The sequence below is a fragment of the Lycium ferocissimum genome, chromosome 5 (genome assembly GCF_029784015.1).
Source record: "Lycium ferocissimum isolate CSIRO_LF1 chromosome 5, AGI_CSIRO_Lferr_CH_V1, whole genome shotgun sequence".
NCBI classification, from domain to species: Eukaryota; Viridiplantae; Streptophyta; class Magnoliopsida; order Solanales; family Solanaceae; genus Lycium; species Lycium ferocissimum.
The window spans coordinates 994,053-1,018,641 of NC_081346.1; the positions used below are offsets into that span (position 1 = coordinate 994,053).

The 24,589-nt window shown below is 35.5% G+C and overlaps 3 protein-coding genes across 4 annotated transcripts; 1 reads left to right on the forward strand and 2 right to left on the reverse strand.

Moving 5' to 3' along the window:
* Positions 1-140: 140 nt before the first annotated feature.
* LOC132055296 (subtilisin-like protease SBT1.4) lies at positions 141-3,118 on the reverse strand. The gene is made up of 2 exons (XM_059447031.1): positions 2,637-3,118; positions 141-2,302 (listed from the first exon to the last, which is right to left on the reverse strand). The coding sequence occupies exons 1-2, from the start codon at positions 3,061-3,063 to the stop codon at positions 408-410; spliced, it is 2,322 nt and encodes a 773-aa protein (XP_059303014.1). The 5' UTR covers positions 3,064-3,118; the 3' UTR covers positions 141-407.
* Positions 3,119-5,391: 2,273 nt separating this feature from the next.
* On the forward strand, positions 5,392-12,937 carry LOC132055297 (aldehyde dehydrogenase family 7 member B4). 2 transcript variants are annotated; one of them, XM_059447033.1, is made up of 14 exons: positions 5,392-5,725; positions 6,416-6,502; positions 7,043-7,174; positions 8,024-8,096; positions 8,373-8,395; positions 8,486-8,549; positions 8,993-9,038; positions 9,656-9,836; positions 10,834-11,010; positions 11,111-11,275; positions 11,612-11,752; positions 11,864-11,961; positions 12,056-12,205; positions 12,603-12,937. In XM_059447033.1, exons 1-14 carry the CDS (start codon positions 5,591-5,593, stop codon positions 12,655-12,657), a joined length of 1,527 nt encoding a protein of 508 aa, XP_059303016.1. In that variant the 5' UTR covers positions 5,392-5,590; the 3' UTR covers positions 12,658-12,937. The 2 variants fall into 2 exon arrangements, with proteins under 2 accessions (XP_059303016.1, XP_059303017.1); XM_059447034.1 differs by lacking the exon at positions 5,392-5,725 and adding an exon at positions 6,035-6,095.
* A 1,925-nt stretch (positions 12,938-14,862) lies between these two features.
* On the reverse strand, positions 14,863-17,165 carry LOC132055298 (uncharacterized). The gene is made up of 3 exons (XM_059447035.1): positions 16,758-17,165; positions 16,101-16,287; positions 14,863-15,577 (listed from the first exon to the last, which is right to left on the reverse strand). The coding sequence occupies exons 2-3, from the start codon at positions 16,271-16,273 to the stop codon at positions 15,214-15,216; spliced, it is 537 nt and encodes a 178-aa protein (XP_059303018.1). The 5' UTR covers positions 16,274-16,287; positions 16,758-17,165; the 3' UTR covers positions 14,863-15,213.
* Between the last annotated feature and the right edge of the window lie 7,424 nt (positions 17,166-24,589).

Sequence of the window (24,589 nt, forward strand, 5' to 3'; positions counted from 1 at the left end):
TTTTTAATTTTTTAATGTAATTTTACCTATTTAAAAATATTTATTGTAATTATACTATTTTATGAAATATTAAAAATTAAATATTCATGGAGGCTTACGCCTCGCCGAGACATATGTAAAATGTCTCTTACGCTCCCGTCTTTTAAAACACCAGTCAAGACAGAACTCCAAATTAATCAAACTGACAATATTGACCCAAATAGAGACAGAATCACGTGTTCTTTACCTTCATGCTTCAATCAAAAACAAGAAGAAAAAAAAAGGACTACACTGAAATTCTTAACTTTATTTCACCAGGCAGAGGGTTCTTCGATATTTCCATCTTGAACTTTTCATCAGCCGCATCTTGGCCATTGGAGATCTGCAGTTAATCATTATCTTCTCCATAGTCATGATCATCTAACAAACTAAAAGGCAGCAGAGGAGTGTAGCCAACTCACTGCAATTGGACTCCTCACACTGTGAGTTCCATCAGACCACTCAATCGACCCGAATGCCGATTCAAGACCCTTCACTCTCTCCAATCCAACACTGCTCTTACTGCTGAAACTAATCTCATACGACAAACTGTTCTTTTCCTCACTGAAACTGAGCTTACTGGGAGTCACCTTCACTTCCACCGATGTTGGTGCATTTACCTTCACCGCATACACCGCATTTGCATTATTCCCAACATTTTTAACCACCCGCTTGTATTTTACAACACTCTCACTCATGAAAACAACTGAGAATGATGGATAATTCAAATCCCCAGGACTAGCCAAACTATGTTTATTGCAATTCACCGAAGAAGTATCTTTCACGAATGGTGAAATCCTGATTGGATCATAACCAATGGAGCAAAGAAAATCAACATAATCTTTCATGTTGATATCATAAACAAGACCCGGATCCAGTGCTCTGTTCGGATCCACATGCCCCGACCCATGAACGAACGGATTCGATTCTTGGCCCGTAGCAAGATCCGTTAAGGTTTTGCCTGAGTTGTCAACATTGTAAGCTGTCGTCATGAGGGCTGATTTAATGGCTGCTGTGGTCCATTTAGGGTAGGCCTTTCTGAGTAATGCAGCTAATCCACTTACATGAGGACAAGACATGGATGTCCCAGATATAATGTTAAATTCCACTCTTCGTTTGTCGATTTCCAAATCTGTTGGACCAACGGATCCGGTCCATCCAGCTAAAATGTTGACTCCAGGTGCAGTAACATCCGGTTTAAGGATCTCCGGCGTCACATAATTGGGTCCTCGGGCTGAAAATGCAGCAATACGTGGAGCAGACGGTGATTTTCCGATAACAGTTCCTCTGAAAGTGATCGTGGCCGTTGGTTTTGGATCAGATTTGACGTAATCCCTTATTTTGTCACCGGCTTTTTGACCAACCATCGTCCCCGGGATAAGATGTGAATCTGCAACGAGTTCCTCTCCAGAGTCAGCTAAGTTTGCTAGGACCATACCAACACCACCAGCTTGTTTAACAGCACTTCCTTTCTCTACTCTAGCATTTCCTCCTCGATCACACAATACAATTTTTCCAGCAACTTTGGAAGGGTCCAGTTTTCCTGGATAACAAAGTTGACTTCCACAATCGCCGGAATAAACAAGAGGTAGTTGTGCATCATCCAGGGGATCTCCTGAATACAGTGATACGCCACCAAATATTCTACCGTCTCCTAAGATAACGTCTGCAGGAAACTCCCGATCTATAGTCGAAGCAGCAACAGTGAGAATCCAAGGAGCAACGTTGACTGCTGTGGATGCACCAGGACCAGAATTTCCAGCAGAGCAAGACACGACAACCCCATGTTCTGAAGCACCAAAAGCACCAATAGCAATGGAGTCAGTGTCATACTCAGGTGCATAACCGTCCGCACCAACGGAAAGAGAAATGACGTGTACTCCATCCGCGACGGCTTGATCCATTGCAGCTAGTATATCAGAATCAAAGCACCCTTTTTTCCAACAGATCTTATAAGCTGCTATTCTGGCATTTATAGCCATACCTCTAGCTTCACCTTTCGCATATTGGTAAAAGCTAGCATTAGCTACAACAGATCCAGCTGCAGTTGAAGCAGTGTGTGTTCCATGTCCTTCAGTATCCCTTGGAGATTTGGATTCTTTAGATTCGTCTATTGGACTACCACGATCAGCTTCGTAGCCTTTGTAAAACAATCGAGCACCGATTATTTTACGATTGCACGAAGTTGCAGGAAAGTCCGGTCCAGTCTCGCATTTCCCTTTCCAACCGGAAGGGACGGCAGAAAGCCCCTCGCCCAAAAAGCTCGGCCTTTCAGGCCAGATACCTGTAGTGGCAGAGCCAGGAATTGTATTAAAGAGGTATCAAAGTATAAAAAAGTAGACAATTAGAGAAAATAAGGGGAGTCAACATATAATATCTATACATAATGCTAAAAAAATTCATAGCTAGATGGTGTAATTTTCCGGCGAATATCTAAGAAAAGTCTGTCAATATTCTATATATATATAGAAAGAAATCTCGATAGAAAATATTTTGATTGGAAAGGGTGTCAATTTACATCCTTTAGCACTGTAAACAAGTATTACTAGAATCATGCGACAATTTTGACATAGCTAAATAGTGTAATTTTCAGCGAAGGGGTGTCTGCCACCGGATACCTGTATCGAGGACGCCAACAATGACATCATCAGCATAATCGGAATTAGGCCAAATTCCATATGAGTCTGCTAGGCCTAAGAAGGTAGGTGTGTGAGTTGTATGAAGTTGGCGTATCCGGTCAGGGATGACCGAGACTACACCGGGAACGTGCTGGAGCTGGTCAGCCTGCCTGGCGGTAAGACGGGCAGAGAAACCATGGGCAGCACGATCGTAAGAATATAAGATTTTTGGGGAGTGTTGTGAGAAAGAAGAGACTGATTGGAGTATGGAAGAGTACCAATGATGGTGAGTAGTGAAGACATGGGGCTTGTGAGATTTGGACACGTGGACTATGAAAGTCTTGGGACCGTCAGATTGGACTGAAAATGCTAGAGAGTTGAGGAAGAGGAAAAATAAGAGGAAGAAAGAAGAAAAAGAAGGTGCCATCACTGAAGAGTCTGCAAGAGCAAACTAGTTTCTGGTAGTGATAGTGATAAAATAGAGAGATGGGTAGCTGATTTGATGGGCCTATTGGGCCGCGTTTATAGATATCCGTTGGTTCATTTTCAGCCCTTTTGGCCATTCTCGCATATCCACGTTGATTTTGGACCCACATAAAGAAGGATTAGATTAATGAGATGGAATAGTAGGTAAGACGCAATTTTGCCTTCTGGCTTCCTCTAGGTGTTTGACATATGTTTTGGAAGCTGATTAATTTTAGTTGTCATTGGAAAGTCTCATTTTAAAGGATAAAGCGTTTTCTACGAGAGGCGATCCATTCACAAGGTTCGAAGTTGAGACCTTTGTGTAAGATAAAAGAGTATTTATCATTGCATAACAACCTTTAATAGTAGGTAAGCTACATGTTATCAGAGGCGGAGCCAAGAAGGATCTAGGGATTTCATCCGAACCTCCTTCGGTGAAAAATTATACAGTTATACATGGTTACAACTATTTTTTTATATATTTATAATAGATGTTGAACCCCTTTTGATTTTTTTATGTATTTACTTCTTCATATTTTGAACCTCTTAGTGAAACTTTTAACTCCGTCACTGCATGTTATTAGTGTTCAGAGAAATATTTAGATATTTGTTAGGAGTTTACTCTTTTAGCTGGTTCGAATAATGGTGTCCACTATGCAATGATTAAAAAAGGATTTCTACGAGAGGATGAACCGACGTTTTCTCACAGTATTGCCCGTACTACAGCAAGGAGAATATTGGAGTGTCGTGAATCATGCCAATGAATTGCAGTGGTGCTTATTACTTCAAGACTAAAAAAATTTATGTGGTTATATCATATCATTCTAATTTATTATGATTTGGTGATAAATTAAAAAAAGAATATGCATTAATCATCTAACATTTAATGATAAAATGTATATGAAGACACGCGTCATGTATTTATTAGATCAATATAAATGTCGAGTGCGAGTAAGTTCTTACCTTATTTCCTCCGCTTTTCTGGTACTCTTGAATCTAATTTGACTCTATTATAATACTTTACTTTGTCACAATAAAAATCGGAATGGCGGTGACTTCACTATACTTTATAGTTGGAAATTTCAACTAGAAGGCGCTAGTATTACTATGCAAGATAAAATTGAAGCCTTTTTCAGCATTCCTTCTCAAGTGTCTTATCATTACCTCAGAAATGAGCGATATCTAAGAATTTTTCTGCTTTGTGGAGTTAACTTGTCTTTCCAGAAGCAAAACTCACTAATAAATTAGCTTATCCTCCCCCCCCCCCCCCCCCCCCTTTTTTTTTTTTTTTTTTTTCTTCATTTGAGGGTTGAAATACTAGTTTCACTCGTACAAGGAATCTTCCCCGTTGAGGACCAGAAAATTCTACTTTTTGCGAGTGTCGTTCTTGATTTTACGTGATCATCAATAGAAATAAGTGGGATTTGGGAGTTCAATGGTGGGCCTTATTGGGCCACGTTTTGATATATCAGTTGGTTCCTTTTTGCCATTCCTGCATATCCACGTAGGCTTTATTTGGACCCATTCCTTGAATAAGAAGATCAGATACTAGAAGATATGGATACATCATAAAAGGTAAGTAATTTTTTTCTTAAATTCATGTACAGAAAAAAAAAATGATGATTCTTTTGTAATTTATTTAAGAATGTTAAATGCAAAATGAAGACTCCTTCATAAGATCCAGCTGACACTCCAGATAATTTTTTTAGAACAAAATAGAAACAGAATACGTCTTCAAAAGATTGCAGATATTCTCTTGTGAATTATTTAAATTGTAATATATCTACTGACTACTATTAGCTCTCTCAAATGAGTGCAATTTAGGCATGAATTCTATGCTGCCTGGTTGAAATCGTGTACATTGGTGAAACCATGAATTAGAAAGCCAAACAACAAAATTTAGGAGGAATTGATGAAATGCAAGTAGTTCTTGACTATGGTTATGTATGTATACGTATTCGATGAAATAAATTGAGATATGCACACAAATTGATCCAAACAACTTGTCATAAAAATAAAAAAACTAGCTTTTCAAATATTACGTACTCTTTAACATTTTATCGTACTGAAACTGTAATAAGAGGTCCCCAAATGTTGAAAAAAGGAACTAGAAATATTTAGGGATATTTGTTAAAGAGATTACTTTCATTAGACGAAAGAGCAAATGAGGATAAGACAGTATTTGTCTAGACAGAGCGGATGAGTCCAAAAACGTTAAATTAGGCAATTGCCACATTGTTACTCTATTCTGTGTACTTATCATAATATGATATTGAAAGATAACGTCTCTCATCTTCAGTCTTCACTATAATAATAATATTGATCCATCTGCACATACAACAAAAAATCCGTGTCCCTACTCCTCAATTCTCTTCTGATACGTCTCTTCTCTATATTTCTTCCAGTGTTTCGCCACTTCTCTACCATTGATTTCATCGGAGTAATCGTGTCCGTTCAAAATTCCTTTGTGTGAAATTGAAGAAATCATCATGAGTTTTGCTAAGAAAGAGTACGAGTTTCTCGAGAAGATTGGAATTGGCCCCAAAAATCAAGGTTGTTATGTTAATGGAACCTGGAAAGCTACTGGCCCTGTAATCTCTACTGTTAATCCCGCTAACAACCAGGTTATAACCTAATTTCACTCATTTTCCAGTTTTGCCAACACATTTTTTTTCGTCTAAAAATTGTAGTATCTGTTTGAGTATTTTTAATGGTTTTGTGATCGGTTTCGTTTCATTAAACTTACATATGTATAATCTAAAGCCAGTGGCCCCGTAATCTTTACTGTTAATGCCGCCAACAACCAGGTTAACCTAATTTCACTCTTTTTCCAGTTTTGCCAACTTTTTTTTTTTTTTTTTTCATTTAAAAATTATATAGTAGTCTGTTTGAGTATTTTAAGGGTTTTTGATCGGTTTCGTTTCATTAGAATAATATGTATAATCTAAAGCTAGTGGCCCCGTAATCTTTACTTTTAATCCCGCTAACAACCAGGTTTATTCTTAATTTCACTCATCCTTTTTTCCAGTTCTGCCAACTTTTTTTTTTTCATCTAAAATTGTGAGTATTTTCAGTAGTATTTTATCTCGACTGGTAAGTGGAAAATCGGTTTTGTTTCATAAATATAATAGTATGTATAACTTAAAGCTACTTTGTGGACCTAATTTCACTCATTTTCCAGTTTTGATCTAAAAGTTGTAGCAGTCTGTTTGAGTATTTTCAAGGGTTTTTGATTTTGACTGGTTAGTGGAAAATCTGTTTCGTTTCATTAAATTAATGTATGTATGATTTAAAAGCTAGTCTAATGTATACAGACGATTGCGGAAGTTGTTGAAGCTTCTGCACAGGATTATGAAGAAGGCATGCAAGCTTGCTCTGAAGCAGCTAAGGTTTGGGTGCAGGTATGCTCATCACTCACTAATAAAACCATAAATCTTTCTTCGGCTATGTGTAAAAGTTACTAATATTAGAAAATAATTGGTCGTATAAGTACTAAAAATTACTAATATTACTAATATTCACATACTATAGCAATATTACTAATATTGCTATAACAGTCATCCTCTATAACAACGTTTTACTATAAAAGCCATGTTTTTTGTGGAACCGATCTTTCATGTTATATAATATGTTCTCTATGACAGTTTGCGAGCTATTGCACAGAAGCGGGGTTTACCCCGTGCGCACCCGAAGGGTAGCGGCTGCGGGTTCCCTTGTCATCAAAAAAAAAAAAAAAAAAAGTTCTCTATGACAGCCGAAAAGTAACGGAACAAATTATGTTGTTATAGAGATGTTCGACTGAACTATGATTTACTTATTTAGGGGATACGTTTTTTCCATTATGATTACCTAGTGGTTAGTTTAAATGTCATTCACCAATGCTTATTTTCTATGTTTATCCGCACTTTCACTGGCTTGATGATGCTTTTATTATGTTGCAGGTTCCTGCACCAAAAAGAGGTGAAATTGTTAGACAGATAGGTGATGCACTCCGAGCGAACCTTCAGGAATTTGGTCGGCTTGTTTCACTGGAAATGGGAAAGATACTTCCCGAAGGAATCGGGGAGGTTCAAGTATGTAAACAATTCAACAATAGAGTTATAAAGTGTCCAAAAAATTGTTGAACAACAGTTTTACAGTTGGAAACTTTTTGTGTTTACAATGAAAGCTATACTAATTGCTCTTGAACACATTAAAGTTCGGATCGTAGCTTCTAACTTGTTTATCTATTGGTGGTTGGTTGAGCTTGTGTGATTTGGTTCATTATATACCAAACCTAAATGGCGTGGATGTACCACATCAGTCTGCTATCATATAATGGGGTCCCTGTTGAAGTTCCTTTATACCTTATCAATTATATTGTACTTTGGGGCTTAAAGACAAAGTGACAAATCCTTTCCCAAGGAAGCCATCTACAACTAAGATGTTGAATATCTTTATTCTCACTCAAAGGGTTCCTCTGACAATTAGAGTCATCTCCTTTTCAGATCAACTAATGGAAGCTATTTGGCATACCTCTTACTTAGCCGTTGGTTCAATTTTTTTTTTAAAGTTTTGAGTGTGCTGGTGCTCATCGTAATTGGCAGTGTAAGAGAATCAGTAAATTTTGTATCTGACTATCAGTGACTGCAAGTGTTGGTGTAGCATGGTTACATAAGCAGAGGCTTTGCCTGAAACACTGCCCCAAAAAAAGAAAAAATAACTAATGCGCTAGCTTTAGTGTATGAACTTTTTCAAGCTCTTTTTTCATGTTCATAACTGTCTTTTAACTATTTTTTTAATGACGTTCCTTTATCCTTGTCTTTTTATAACTGAATTGTAAATGGCAGAGCTACTAGGTGTACATAGTCCATGTTAAGTGTTCAAATGTCTTAGGTTATCCATCTGTGCATAGGCCCTGACTTTGTGGCTTAACTCTGCAGGAAGTCATTGATATGTGTGATTTTGCTGTGGGATTGAGTCGACAGCTGAATGGATCCGTTATTCCTTCTGAACGTGAGCCCGCTTCCTTACTTTGTTGCTCTCTGACTAGCAAAATTTGCAATCTTTAAGCAGGTCTTGTTGCAATTGTAATTTCTCGTTTGTAGTTTAAAATACTTTTTGGTGATCTGGGTAGGTCCTGTTTGAAAGGTTGATAAGCTTTTGCTGACTATTGGGATGCAAATGTTCTTTAGGAGTAGCAGATTTACAGTCTTATGCTATTGAAGATGGTGTTTATTTTCTGATTTTTTGCCTAACTTCCTTTTATTAACGATATTTATTTGTTGACAGGCCCTAACCACATGATGTTGGAGGTGTGCTGACATTTGTGCTCTAAACTCAGGAATTTCTCAAATTTTTGTTATGTTAGTTTTTGATCTTCCCAATGTAATTTTTGTGCACAGATGTGGAATCCTCTTGGGATAGTTGGTGTAATCACGGCTTTCAACTTCCCATGTGCTGTACTTGGTAAGCCATTGAAATTTTGGACTACTTCCGTTTCTGATTCTCTGCTTTTATTGCCTTGCGAGTTTCTTTGAGTGTTCTCGAAGCTCTCCTGTCTACATACTTGGTTCCGCTTTGCTTCCTGTTCTTCAGGGCTGTTGTAAAATGTACTACAGAATCGAATCCAGTATGGATTTATGCAGCACTATGAAAACTTGCCCTCCCCATTAGCTTCAGGAAGGCTAAAGACGTATAAATTAATTGATTTAGGATGCTTACAATTTACCTTTAGCTGTTTTGGTATGGTCTGAAGGATAAAAGACATCTAATTCCTCTTTTCTGCCCAGTTTTTATGAGCTGAAAAGCTGATATGGAGGGGCATCCAACCCCTGCTTTCCAAGTAAACGTTTGAAAAGTATCGATATCCACCTTATTTTGTTCTAAATTTATGTGTCATGTTCTTTCAGGATGGAATGCATGTATTGCGCTGGTCTGTGGCAACTGTGTTGTCTGGTAAGTCTGTCACTTTATTTTCAAGGTTTGAAGAGGTGGTGTCCATTGTAGAAATGATTGAAGGGCTTTTGTCAATGATAGTTGGGTTGACGGTTGAACATTTTTTTAGATTGATAACTTGAACTTTTTTAGATTGATAACTTGAACTTCTACCTAATGCTGAGCTCAAATTGATTGGGTAATTGTTGCCACACTATAGTTTGAACATCATCATTGACACATTTATGTTGAAAGTAATCATTGCCTTAGTCTTTCAAAGCAGGAGTATTGAATCTCTCTTACCCTGGAACCATGTTAACCTGATTTTTTGGCATTCGTGCTGCAGCTGAATCTTAGCTGAGTTATATTGCTATAACTGGCTCTAAAACAGAATTCTTCGCATCCAAATAAGTTCAAAAAATAGAAAAGCAGAGCTTCAGTTCCCGTCTTAATAACCGTAATAGGTTAAGTGCGCAATTGAGTTGGGAGGGATGGAGCAGATGCTTTTAGGGTTATGCAAATGCCTAATCTTTCAACTCTTTCTTCAATCTCCAAAAGAAAATTTGCGCTTCGAGGATGTCTGATGTCTTAATGTTATTTGGGTGTTCTAATCTTGGGATTTTATGCCATGTTCACAGGAAAGGTGCTCCAACAACACCTTTGGTTACCATAGCATTGACAAAAATTGTGGCTAGTGTATTGGAGAAAAACAATTTACCTGGTTCAATTTTTACTGCCTTCTGCGGTGGAGCTGAAATTGGTGGAGCAATAGCAAAGGACACACGAATTCCTCTAGTCTCGTTCACTGGGAGCTCAAAGGTGACTTTTCTGTCCTTATGCTAACATGCCTGTTTGTCTTTTCATCAAGTGGTTTCCGATGCAGCTAATACTGTGTCAGTATTTCCCTGTTACTTTAACTTGGATTTACCTTTTCAAATATTTTTCCAGCTTCTCGACACTACACATACCTAAACGTAGGCTGCCTGGTTTTGTAGGTTCATCTCTAGGAAACTTCTATTGCACTCTTTGATATGAGATGAAAAAGTAATAGATTGAAGTTTCTTAATTTTCCTATATTTGTTATTAACTTGATATCAAGGCTCCAGAAATCATGATATAGGTACATAAATGTCTGTATCTCTCTTCTTTTCCTAGCTGTTCTTGAGTAAAAGTATATTTTGGAGAAAGAAGAACATACCAGTTTATGGATAGTAGTGATAAGTTAAAATTTTCAACTAAAGCTAATAACAGGTAGAGATGCTTATGCTATTAAAAAATGTTGAATCGTGTTTGTAGAGCTGGAGGAAAAAAAACTACTGCATTGCTATTTTATCCATCTTCTTGTTTAGTTTACTTTTCTACTTTGGCTTGTCTGGCTAGTTGAATCAGAGAATATTAACAGGACTTGAAAAGAAGATGGTAGAGAGTTGATTCTGAAACTAAATGGATATGTAGGTCTGGTTTGTGGTTTATTGGTCAAAATTAAAATAGGCGGTTTTGGCTTTCATTACTTCTGTGTGCAAGTGACACTACAAACATTTCTTTTCTAGGACAAGTAAATAATTTTTTTGTGACAAAAACACCCGAAGGATCTGCAACCATGCACAACAAGTCATACAACCTAAAATCTCAAAATAAAAGAAGCAAAGCAAAAGAAAGGGAGAAGAGAAGAATGTTGGAATTTTATTAGATTCCTTCTTATTCCATAACTTTGATAAAGCTTGTCTTTTAATTTAGTTACCAAAAAGTTGCATATCGAAATACAACTTGCTTTAATGATTTTCCATGTGTGGGTTTATTTCTTTTGTGCCAATAGGTTGGTCTTGCAGTTCAGCAAACAGTAAGTCAGAGATTTGGAAAATGTCTACTAGAACTAAGTGGAAACAATGCCATCATAGTAATGGATGATGCAGACATTGAACTTGCTGTTCGTTCTGTTTTGTTTGCTGCTGTTGGTACGGCTGGTCAGCGCTGTACAACATGTCGGAGACTGGTATTGCATTAATTGTTTAAAATTCCATTCAATTTTCTGTTTAAAGATTTCTCTTTCAGAACTTCTTACTGTTTCTTCATAAATATTTTTCTGCATGAAGCTTGTTCATGAGACAGTATATGAGAAGGTTCTTAAACCACTAGTGGAGGTGTACAAGCAAGTTAAGATAGGGGATCCTTTAGAAAACGGTACCTTACTTGGGCCAGTGCATACTCGTACTTCTAGGGAAAACTTCGAGAAGGGAATACAAAATATCAAGTCCCAGGTATGTCCAGTTTCTTGAGAATTTCATTCCCCTAATTATTTCTGAATTGGCATTTATTTTCCCTCTCCTCACCCCTTCGTATATATGTTGATGGTGGGAACAGTTGTTCCAAATGGACAAGAGTTTGTCTAACAATTTGATTAGCTCTAGTAAATGTCAGATCATAATGGTCATAATAATTTTTAAAAGAAAATGGAGACCGCATTTTGTTTACTCAGCTGGACTTAGGAGTTGGGACTTGAGACTACATCCATATATTGGAATTGGATTTTTTTCCCTTTTCAACAGAGGGAAAAGTGTGAGTTGCACTTTTTTTCTAAAATGAATGTTTTGCAGGGTGGAAAGATCCTTACAGGTGGTTCAGTCATAGAATCTGAGGGTAACTTTGTGCATCCAACAATCGTTGAAATTTCTCCAAAAGCCGAAATTGTGAAGGAAGAATTGTTTGGTCCAGTTCTTTATGTAATGAAGTTTAAGGTATTTCCTTTCGAAGGCATTGAATTTTCGAGATAACCAATAGCGTTGTGTCCCGTATTTGGTAAAACTTCTCTGGTATTCAATTTCTCATTCCAAACTTTCTGCTTGCAGACTTTCGAAGAGGCAGTTGAAATTAACAACTCTGTCCCTCAAGGTTTAAGTAGTTCCATCTTCACCCGAAATCCAGAATTTATATTTAAGTGGATTGGGTAAGCAATCTATAATGTTATTGAGCATGTTCGTTTAGATGAGTTTTCCTTCTCGTTTATAACCCTGGTTATCTCATGCCTATATGTGCTGCAGAGCTCAAGGAAGTGATTGTGGCATCGTCAATGTAAACATACCAACAAATGGAGCTGAAATTGGTGGTGCTTTTGGAGGTGAAAAAGGTACTGGTGGTGGCCGTGAGGCAGGAAGTGATTCTTGGAAGCAATATATGAGACGCTCAACTTGGTAACTACACATACATTTCATCGCGCTGTCATTTAATACATTTGCATGCTGCATTTGCGGAAGCTCACCGTTCTAACTTATTGCTTTGTGTTACACTTGTCGTTAGGATGGGCTAGATTATTAATCATATGGGATTGGAATTAATCCTATGTTTGGTTGGTGGGATAATTTTTTTGATATCCCATCCAATTCCATGTAGATGGGATAAAAGGTGGGATTAGTAATCCCATCTTATCCCACTCAATCCCATCTACATGGGATAACTTATCCTCCTACCAAATGACCCCAATCGTCTTGAATTAGTTGCTATGTTGTAATTATCATAGATTTCAGTATCTTATAATCTGAGGAGTAACATTTTATGCTGACCTACTTGGGTTATTCCCCGTCATTGCAGTACAATCAACTACGGGAGTGAACTACCATTGGCGCAAGGAATCAATTTTGGCTAGTGAAATTGGTCAGTTATTGTATTACTATATGCTAAAGTATCTTGTAGCATTTTAGATTTCTCGTGTTCTAAAGAATGCTAGTGTTGTTTCAGGTGCAGATCTACTCGGTTCACTCGTGAATTCAAACCTATAAGGTGCTTGTAATTGGCCCGGAATCACTTATATAATGTACCTTCCTTGCAACTCAATAAAAATGATGTATTATAAACCAAGTGTTATCAGTGATCATTATCAGGTTGCCCAATCAATGAGATTTCTTGGCTATCATGCTTTATTTGAAGAGTTGTTAACCTAATCTCATAACTAAAACGCTAAACTTGCATTATTGGTGGTTAGCAGTCAATTCCATAATTAATCTTCTGTAAACCACTAGTAGGTTTATGTTAGTCAATCATTTTGATATGTTATTTCCAATAATGGAAGTGATTATATTGTCCACATGGTCCTCGAGATCCTCATCTGGAAACTTCATGACACGTATAGACAACTTCGGTTGATATTTGAAAAATCAAACTAGCAGTTACAAAAGTTGGAATATGATGGGCAGCCCATTTTTTTTTATATACTCCTACGAATTTAGGTGCATTAAAAGTAGAGAATACTACAGTCTTTATTTATTTATTATGATCAAAGTCCAAAAGCAACATCTCTTTCAATTATACAATTGTTTTATCATACTATTCATACAAGAATCAACCTAACAAATCCAAAAATCATGCAAGTTTGCCTGCAGTTTGAACTGTTTGGATCTCATTAGCCTTGCCCGGAGTGTTAGTTATTATTATTATTGTGGTAATAATGTTGAGGGAAGATAAGCTCTATCAATCAATATATCCATATTGCACATATTAAACTGTATGCCAGTAGTTCACTGTCAAAAGATTACGATAGACCATAATAGAGAATAGATGACTGGAGTTTGTCCAAATAGAACAAAAGAGGATGGGACCATATAACCAGATTAAGGTGATGTGAGTGTAGATTACCTGGCTGCACACCGCTATTATCAGTGACCATACTTGTTTCCCGGAAAGAACGGCAGGATATCCTGACCTGGCCAAGAGCTTCAATTAATATTTAACATTTCCCCTAAAGATGGTGTTTGAGTTCGTTTGTGCATGCCTTACTATTTTATCAGGACACTTGCTCTCTTTCAATCAATATAAGTACTCCCTTTGTCCCAATTTATGTGGCACAGTTCGAATTTCGAGAGTCAAATAATTTAATTTTGAAATTTACATATTTAGAAATTATGTAAGAAGTACTATAAGTCACAATAATTGACAATTTAAAATTTAAAAGATATATAAAAAAAATACGGTAAAAACAAGACTTGTTTGAATCTCGAAATCCGAAAGGAGGTCACACCCACATAAATTGCGACGGAAGGAGTATAAGATAACCCTATCCACCAAATTTTAGGCAAATAAAAGAAATATCAATTTTTGTACCCGGGCGAAATATGATCCCTTACTTCAATAAGTTTCACCCATTTTATTAATCGTTATGCTATATCCTTTTTTTTCCCACCCAGTATCCTCCGATATCTACTTGAAGTCTCGACTAATATGGATATACTTCAGGCCGTGTAAAGCCTGGAACATGTCCATCCTAACAAACCCTTGGAGGTGTTACGCTACATCCTTATCACAAGTCTTCATCAAAATATTAACCACTGTACTAGCACGCAAATGACCATCCCTCTCCCTTATACTAGCATGTAACCGTGTGACAAACATTATATCTTAGGCCCACAAATTGAACTTTCTATTGGTAGACATGCATTAGTTTCACGTACGCCCATTCCCTCTAATCTCAAACTCAGTATTATTTCGTACATGGGGAAGTCACAAGCATGTACTCACACAAGGCATTGTCTTATTCTCATTTTTGGGTTCTTGGTACCTAATTCATACTTTCTCTGCTATCTTCATAAGCCAATAAAAGCCAGAGGCTTTCCTCTTCTAAGCCTGTTATTTATATTTGGCTAGACATTCTGCTTCGCTCTTTTCAGCTAAATTGAAACCACACAGTAATATGAAGAAAGATTTAACCACAGAGAAAAATACTATTTTTTCTTCCTTTATTCATTTCACTGACGAAAACTACAATTCGCTACCTCCCCCTATACATTGTTTTTCAATTTATCTTTCCATTTAACCATCTGATACTTGAAATTCAGCATGCACACAAAATAGAATTATGAACCGAAAGTTGGAAATCATACAAAAAAGTAGTGCTGCGAATAGCGACACATATTCACGAAGAGAACCACAATAGTAGCTTTTCAATCAAAACATGCTTTTCTAACAAATATTTACAGGTGAACAATAAGAGCGAGCTAGTCAAAACTGTAACATCCCTAAAGCACACAGAATTCACTTCAATCACGCGACCAGCAGCAAAATTAGAGCAAAAATGATATCCATTCCATCACAACCTCCAAACGATTCTAGTTCTATTGTGTTTACACTTTGGAGCAAATTAAGCATAGTTAAAAGAGTTTTTTTCTCCTTAATTTTTTTTTTTTTTCATTAAACCTAAAACTTATCACCTTCATGCAGAATCCTGATCCATTTCCATAGCATCATACGCAGCAGCAGCATCCACCAAAGAGATTGTAGGAATACAACTCTCTGCTCGAACCAACACGTTAGGCTGCATCTCTTTGCTGTTCCTCGTCGGACTACATGGCATCGACCTAAGCGATTTAGGTGAATCCAAGCTCCTCCTTAGTAGTTGCCTCATCGCAGCGATTAAGTGAACAGTTGGATCCTGTGGAGGAGTAGATGAACTGAACTTCTTACAAAAATTGAGGTGACGATTCAAGGCTTCTTCCGCGTTGATTAGCCTATCGCAACGCATCAACTCATCCTTCACAGCTTCCGCACACAATCCACATATCCATTTACCTTGATACCTGTTGGTTTTTAACAAAGAAATTAGGGAAATAACAGTGAAAGGATGAAAGAAAAATACTGCAATGCAGTCAAAGGAAATTCTTTTATTAGCTTTGGTAAGCTATGCATTTATAAGGAACTTAAAGTAACAATATCTCTACAAAATCATATCTTCAACTAACTAATCAAAAGTAGATAGAGATAACTAGCTAACAACCTATTAACTACTCTCTGTATCCTAACTTATGTGATACTTTTCACTTTTTCAAACTGCATGCACTTTGACCAACATTTTAAGAAGTGTTTTGTTACCAAATTGTTATGAGAAAAGGTTGCTAACTTATACTAGTACTTTTTATGTAGTTTTCAACTATACAAGTTTTAATCTTGAACTATTGAGTTAATCTAATCCATTTTAGCTTCAAAGTTTAATAAGAAAACTCTCACATAAATTAAAACGGAGAGAGTAAGATTCGTTCAAAAAACTAATGCAGTAAAATAAAGTTACTGTAGGCACGTTCTAAAGCATAATTCTAAGAATACCTCTGGCGGATCGTCTCTATGTAAGCCAGAGTACACTCCTCCGTCAATCCGCAACAATCGCATTTCGCGAAATCAACCTCGATCACCGGCGCCGTTAGTTTTGCGGTAACGGCAGTTTGTGCCTCAGTAGCGTTCATCACCACCGCTGACTCACTGATTACGGTCGTCGACATCGTTTATCGTCAAACTGAAAACGTTAAAAAATCGTCAATATCTTCTCAACTGATAATTATAAGGATGATAATGATAAAAAAAACACACATGAACTATCACTTTTTCGCGAGTTTCACGCTCTAACTTTCAGTTGTTCGCTCTGCCCACGTGAAGTATCACCATCTACTCTATTATAGCTAAAATATCATTGTATTTGTATTACCACATACCTAATTGAGTAGATGGTGATAGTTTTATGAATAGGAAATAACTTATAGTTGGCCTAATTAACTTCTAGGCGTGTTTTAATACATAGATAGTGATAGAAAAAGAAATAGGTGATAGTTGGCCTAATCAGCTTCTACGTGTGTTTTAATACCTACATAGCAATAGTTCAAGTAAGAAAAGAGTACACTCGGCTGTGAAACTTGCAAAAAAGCCATATTTCAGCCGTGTTTTTCACCATTAACTCTTTTTTTTTTCCACAAAAATAAAAAGTATTACCTGCAGAAGTAGAGATCGAAACAGAGATACGAATATATTTATACACAAAACTATAAAAGTTTTTATAGTGATTTTCTCAACTTCTGCTTATCTCCGAGAAGAGGATTATAGTAGAAGTAGAAATCGGTTTTTTTATCGTTCTTTCTCCCAATCGCTTTCTTCCTCCTTTGTTTCCTCAGGAACAAAAAAAGTAACCATGAAAGACATATCACAAAACACAAAAAATGTACTCTAGCTTCTCAATCAGTCTCTGAAATTCCGATTCGATAACAGAGAAATTATTTATTAGAGAACAAAGAAAGTCAATAGGTACAAATTGCAGAGATGATAGAAACAGACAAAAAGTATGGAATTTTTTTTCCTCCTCCAGGAAAATTCTTTTTTTTTCCTGAGCAAAAGTGAGAAATGAGAGGGGATGCGGAGTATAAAAAGAAAGGATAAAAAACTCTGAATGATTGAGTGAGGGTTTGGAGAATCCACGTCAGCGATTGTGCTGTCAATTAAATTTAGGCCGTATATTAATAGATTTCCAGCTAGGCGTTACCAATGAATGGCAAGAAATATAATTCTCCACCTTATTCTTTATATAACTCTGATTTTTATAAATCTGTGGAAATTTTCTTACCTTTTATTAAAAAGTCTTTAACGAATAAGAATCCACCACGTCTGGACCACCGATGTGGACCGCCAATTTGTAAAATAGGAAAATATTAATAATAGAAGATCCTAATGTGAAAATAACGTGGCACTGTTTATTATGTAGACTTAATCATAGGGTTCACATTTCACGAACTGGCCACATCTTTTTTTTTCTTTTTTTCTTCTTTCACACGTTCTGGTACTTGTAAATCATTTTCCTGTTATTACACTATCTCCTATCACATAAATGTAAACAATAATACTATAATAAAAAGATCAAATCAGAGTACTTCTTATAATTGCTTACTAGAGAAGGAAAAGAAAGAGAGAGGAGTAAATAAAACGAGACATGGAAGGAAAAATAATGGGATACCTTTTCTTAAAATGGATGATTTCTTTCCAATTTTACGCCAATTTCCATATGCAACCTGTGGCAACTTGCTTGATACGAATCCAATTTGCCTTTATCTAAAAAACATAATGATTATTCCATACATAATATAAAACTTTAGCAAATTTCAAATAAACTAAATTCATTTATTTCATTTTCAATTTGTTCTTCTTTTCTATCAATTAACATATTTTGGTTATTCACTAAAGAATATAATAAAAAGGTGACACGAGCATCTTAAATTAAGTGGCCATGTCACACATATATAAAGGGGGGCCGGGGTGTAACAACTAATTCAGAAGATATGGACATATTTTTTCTTTTAACGAACCAAAATATCGATTTTAAAAGAGAAAAAAGGATAACAAGGAATACACTTCCATTTGCTTTTTCTAGGAAAAAGAATATGCTTCCACCACAAACGTAATTGATTGCAGCTGCATAGCATGTGTCATGCATAGATAAACTGCATATCAGAATCTAGTTTATGTCTACATGCAAACAAATAGAAGTGAGGAAATTAAATAAACACAAAAGAGAAGGGAAATTAAAGGTAAAAGTATGGGAGGAATTTTATTAGTTGGTTATTTTCTTATTTTCTTGCGTAGGCGTCGGGGTTGAGAAAACAACTACTCCTAGTACAATATTCTGATTATATTTTTTGACATATATTTGTTTTCAATTTAGTGTCTGATATTCTCTTTAAGATTCGACTGATTTGAGTTTATGTGCGAGATATATCACTTTCGAATAAAGTGTTTCTATTAAAGGTGATTTTAGGTTTTCTGATCAAACCAAACAATTTAAATTTATGAGTCATAAATTAAAGTTAGAATATATATCATGTGACAATAGTTAAAGATATAAGTTTATATGCAAAAGTTTACATATTTATATCTAACTTTGATATCAGGTGCATCAGTGCATGTAAATATTTACTCACTTCCATCTGTTTGCCTTATATTACCACAACAAACAGAAAGAAAAAAAAAAAAACAATAGAGCTTGATCAAATAATTTTAATTTTTAAGCGATAAAAGCTTGTTAATTGATAGGAAAAAGACGAACTCCTGTCTAATGTGATTCGGTTTTGAATTTTTTAGCAAAATTCCACTGTGCTAAAACAACAAAAGTGTTGAAAGAAAAAGAAAAAACAAAGCACTAGTGATAATGTTATAGTACAAGTGGCTAGTGCTAGGCTGGAAGCGGAAAGCTGATTTGGTATACTTTTGTTAGGTGGCGGCCGCTAAATCATGCACCAATGCCAACTCGTCGCCGATATCAGTATTGGATCTGACCTGGAAAATGAAAAAAGAATATATAATAAAAATGGCTTTTCCAGTTCCCACGAAAAAAAAAAAAAGGTTCGCCCCTTTAATTTGGTCGTGGACTTATGGTGCGTGTCCAACTGGAGTTGTAAATTATTGGATACAAAAGAGTGAAATTTACGTTACCAAAGTTGACTACTTAAGCCATTGTTTTTTTTTATTAGCCAAAAGAAATTGGGACGTGACCTTATATTTTTAAAAATATACCGAGTGATAATGACCATAGGACGACTAGACGAGTCACCTTCATATATGTTTTTTTCATATTTTTTAACTAGCACTGCATGGACCAAGTGAACAAGAAACTGATCTTATGACCGAAAAAAAAAATATTAAAAAAAACTGATTTATCTTTGCTTATTTTTTACTATTTGTTTTTAGGGAATTAAGGGGTGGGTCGGTGGGGGAGGAATGATTCTGAAAACAACCTCCACTTAATAATGATCGGGAAAAAAATACCACCAAACCTACGTGTGTAACTGAACTATGATGAACTGAATTTTTAATTTCATTCGAGCTATGACAGCCAGTTCTTCTAAGATCACAAAACTGATGCTGTAGAAAAAGAAGATTTGCTACAATATATATTGCTTCATGATAATCTTAAATAGAAACACGTAAAAGTTAACATAAAATAGAGATTTTAGGCATAATAGAAAAAGAATATTATAATTAGGGTGGGTGAATCCTTATAGATATCGAGCGATCACATATATAGAATCAAAAAATATATGAAATCCAAAGTATAGGAAATTTTCTTCGAGAAAGATATCGTGAAAAGATAAAAGTTTCTTTACTTTTAATCAGAAATCTCGGATTCATGCATCATAAAATAAAGTCCCATTTGATAGAGAGTGCAAAAAGTTCCGATCCACAATGAGTTTTCTATATTGGATTTTAATTAATTGGATCAGTAAATTTCAAACACCAGATAATTAATAAATAGAAAAAGAAGACTAAGAAAAAGCGTAAGAAGTTTGAAAGCACCTTCTCATCTTTTAATTAGGTTTAGGGAATACCCAAAGGTAATGAAAGGAAATACTCTAAGACACGAGGTGGTTGTAATGTGGAAGCATCAGTGATCATCAATTCACATGGCTAAATGTTTAGATTACGACATACTCCATATTAACTTTACGACATGTATATTAACTTTTTCATGCTTCACGCTTTATTTGATTGATACTTATATGTCTTTGACACAAATTTCTTATGCATCAATTTATAAGAAATCAAATCAATCACCAAAGACAAAATGTCTTCGGACCCAAATTTGAGATTGTTCCATTAACCAATCATAGGGCCTACATGTTTCCATAGTTAATCAAATTTCACGTCAAATGTCTTGTGTTTCAAGGCTGAACTGATCACATTTGATCATATTACAAATTATACCAATGAAACATCTAGCTCTGGGTCTATCTAGAAGATTTTTAGATGATTTGTTCAGATATAGTCTGAAGTAAATTAAAGAACAAAAATTGTCTAAATCCATAGGCTTCTTAGCTTATTCCAACTATTAGATGACGACAAAGATAGCTAACGCGGGATGTGATTTTATACCATCTGACAATATTTCTTGTGCATGAATCATCTTTGCTTGATGAATCAGTGACTGAATTCATCGGCACCAAGTCAGTAACTTTCTTTATACTCCATCTAGTTGAGGAATAATTGATAGGGAGCGTTAAAATATCTATAAAGTGAATTCGAATTAATCGAGTCAATGAATTGCATGCATCGAATGATTAAATCAAAAAGAAAGTTGAGCACTATAGTTTTGATTATTTATTAGTACTAATCCTTTCAAAGTTTAATCCAAGTTTGGAAATTTAATCTCTCAACTATAAACTCTTGGTAAGCATAAATGAAATGTTTAGTGCGTATTTAAGATGTTCAAGTGCATGTACAATTTCCTTATATTTAATTGAACACTATAGTACGTCTTGATTACTAATAAATATACTGTACAATTTAAAAGCTAAGGAGATGAGCAAGCTTTCATGGTTGTCATGAGTGACCTCATACGATCATTAAGAAACTATTTTGCGGCGCGCATAACATATGGTATATGCGCTATACCAACAACTACATGCATGATGCAACCCCGGTTTTATTTCCTTTTTATTAAAAAAAAAAAAAAAAAACTGTCAAATTAGTGTTGGCATTGTCCTATAAGAAAACCTTTTAAAGAAGAGCTTTGTTAGATTCTTGTAAATATTCTTGCTTTGGCTCGTTATTGTGCGTGTGTGAGCATTTTTAGCTTTAGAAAACTTAAGAGAAAAGGTGCAAATATACCCCTCAACTTTGCGATTAGTGCAAATATACTCCTTGTTAAAACATATGTGCATATATATCTCTACTATTACACAAATGGCGCAAATATATCCCTTTTTGCTGACGAATTTCTTTTAAAAAAAAAAAATCATTTAGCTTGTTTTTTAATTAAGAAAGTGTCACATGGCTTTAAAAAAAAGAAGTGTATCCATTTTTTTAGTAGACTGAATTTTTAAAATTCATGTGGTAATTCTTATTCTGGTGGGTTGGGTTACGGTTCATTTAAAAAAAAAAAGGAAAAATTACTTGGCATAGCTACCTCTAAGAGGTAATTATTGGTAATTAATAACTATCTTTTAATTTAGTTATATTTAATAGCTACAGTGATTTTGTAAATTACCATTCGTAACTATACCAAATATATTAGATTTATGGCTTGTATTTCTCCCTGGCCTCTCTCTCTTCTCCCTCACCTCTCTATCTCTTCTCCCTCACTTCTCTCTTCGTTCCCTCTCTCTCTTCTCGGATCTACTTCTAGCCACCACCCCTCCACTACTGGCGCCACTGCGATAGCCACCGTTCCCGGCGACAATCTCCAGCTCTGGTTCTCTCTCACCTCCCTCTCTATCTCTTCTCTCTCTCTTCTCATATCTGCTTCTAACCACCACCCCTCCACTACCGACGCCACCGCGACAATCTCCGTTCCCTCTCTCTTCTCAATTTCGTGTTCTTCAGTCCAAAACTCAGAGAAAAAAGTGAGGAACTTAAAAGAAGGTTGAGGAAACTAGAAGAAGCTTCGGAGAGGAAAGCTTCTCAGATCTAGACGGATACCGGAATCCATGGCTTCTTCTCCTTGTTGTTTCTTAGATCTGAGTGTATTTGAATGTATTCGTTATTTTTTTTTTCTCTATATACATATGTTGTATATTAGATTTGAGTGTATTCGTTATTTTTTTCTCTATATACATAGTTTTTCTTAGATAAAAACTAAGTGTATTTGACTGTATGTGTCGTTTGAATGATCTATCTACATATATGTTGTATACAATTTTTTCGAGTAAATATAGTGTATTTGAAATTTTGCATCTGCAATTTTGTTGAAATACATTCAAACACGCGATCAAATACATTCAACTTTGCGACGCCAGTGGCGGCCTTGCTGATCAGAGCTCGAATACATTCAAATACAACCAAAACAAAAGGATATCAATATATAAATACAATAAAATACACAGCTTCCTCCGGTATTTAAATGCACTGGAATACAATCATTTTGAATACACATGTATTCAGAGAAATTAAGGTTGCATGCATTCAAATACACGTGACATCATTTAAGGTTTGATACAACTGAACAATGTATTCAAATACACTCAAATACAGTGAATTTTCCATAAACTAGCTACGAATTGTAAATTGATAAAAGGTAGCTACTAATTGTTAACAACCTTAAAAGGTAGTTATTCCTGTAAGTTGCCCTAAATAAAAGTTGGATAGATTTATGTTTCTTAAAGCTACGAAGATATTTTTTTTTTTTACAAAACATAAACTTGTGGGTCAAGTTTTACATTTAAAGAAATTTGAAATCACAATTTTTTATGAGAATTTGAGATTTAAAATTATGATTTAAAGCTGAAGTTAAAATTTTGTGCAGATTTCATAAACAAACGTTGATTTGAAATTAAAATATGAAATCAGGCTCTCAAATCCTACGGGCAAACACCTGCTTACAGTGCAATTCTACATGTTATGGCGTGTTTCGGATTTACTCAGATGAGATATGTATAGGATTTGAGGGATACAATTTACCGTTGCCGTCAAAGAGAAAACATATCTTCTAAGCTGTATTTACATAAATTGTTATTATTTAATAATTAATCAGTACATAGACTAATCATAACAAATCTAATCTAAGTTAATATAACTATTGAAGCCTTCTGTATCAGATGCCACATGATTATAAAAAAAAAAGTTTATTTTGATGTAAGCATTGGAGCTGATAAGGGACACGTGGGTAGATATGAGTGAGACAATGTCATTTCTTTAGTTTCATTTCATCCAGATAGTTCGAAATCGCATGATTATTTAACGACCCAAATAATACAGACACGTCCATTCTTTTGATGGCCTGCTATGTTCATCATTTCATTGGTCAATTATATTGTTCTCCTTCCACATGTTTAGGGAAAGCGCTCTATCATTTTCATTTATATCATACTCTTATAGAGGAAACTACGACATCAATAAATTAAACAAATCTCGAATTAATTTCGAAGAAAACAAAACAAGTATCGTGGTGTTCCATTTCATTATTAGCCCAAGAGATAAACCAAATGTTAGATTGGATAATTATTACTATAATCTATAAGCTAATAAATGGACCATCAACTTTAATAATTTTTCCATTCTACCACAGAGGTCAACAATAGACCTCCAATATATTATAACTCTCAATATATTGTACTTCTTGAAGAGCAACTCTTTTCAAAATATCACGACAAAATGCTAAATTAAAATGTCATTCTAACTAAGAATTCTTGTGGTTTTGGAGGATCCATTTACGGGAGAACCACATAGGAAACCCTCCTTTCCGGCAAACTCTTTATTCCTGAATCTCATCGAAAATGTCCGATACCTCTTGAAGCGGACAGACTTTAAAGCGAGTTCTCCATCCTGATAGTTAAGATCACCCAAAAATATATTCCTCACAAGCAAGTTGGGGTGGATATTGACCAATCAATAGAATCGTGGCACCATCTCATTAACAAGGAAAACAATTTATTACTCTAAAAAGAAAGAAAGATTCCCAATGAAGAGATTTGAGATGTAATTAATGAGCTACTGGGGCTCAACTGTTTATAATATAAATGTTGTTTAATGGAAGATTCACGCCAATAATTGCTAAAGACGATTGTATGTTGCTCTCAAGTCATCATTAGTTATCACCATTTTAAGTAAAACTAATAAATAATGCCAAGTGGTGGTTACTGAAGATTAAATAAAGCTTCACCCTTTACCTTGCAGCTTCTCTGGAGACTTAATAAGCATATTTCCTATTAGCTGAAAGTACACGTGACAGATTTGGTTTCTTTCATTTCATTCATTAGTAGAGAATAAAGATCACTGAGCTGATATTTTGTTCCGGCTGGCAAATGGCAGATTGAGGGAATAGTCCCTAAAAGAAAAAGGGGACGAGA

Coding starts and splice junctions, on each gene's coding strand:
- LOC132055296 (XM_059447031.1), bottom strand. CDS start 3,063: ATGGCACCTTCTTTTTCTTCTTTCTTCCTCTTATTTTTCCTCTTCCTC. Junction 2,303..2,636: donor TGTTGGCGTCCTCGATACAG/GTATCCGGTGGC, acceptor CTGCCACTACAG/GTATCTGGCCTGAAAGGCCG.
- LOC132055297 (XM_059447033.1), top strand. CDS start 5,591: ATGAGTTTTGCTAAGAAAGAGTACGAGTTTCTCGAGAAGATTGGAATT. Junction 6,503..7,042: donor CAGCTAAGGTTTGGGTGCAG/GTATGCTCATCA, acceptor ATTATGTTGCAG/GTTCCTGCACCAAAAAGAGG. Junction 8,550..8,992: donor CTTCCCATGTGCTGTACTTG/GTAAGCCATTGA, acceptor ATGTTCTTTCAG/GATGGAATGCATGTATTGCG.
- LOC132055298 (XM_059447035.1), bottom strand. CDS start 16,273: ATGTCGACGACCGTAATCAGTGAGTCAGCGGTGGTGATGAACGCTACT. Junction 15,578..16,100: donor ATAGAGACGATCCGCCAGAG/GTATTCTTAGAA, acceptor AAAAACCAACAG/GTATCAAGGTAAATGGATAT.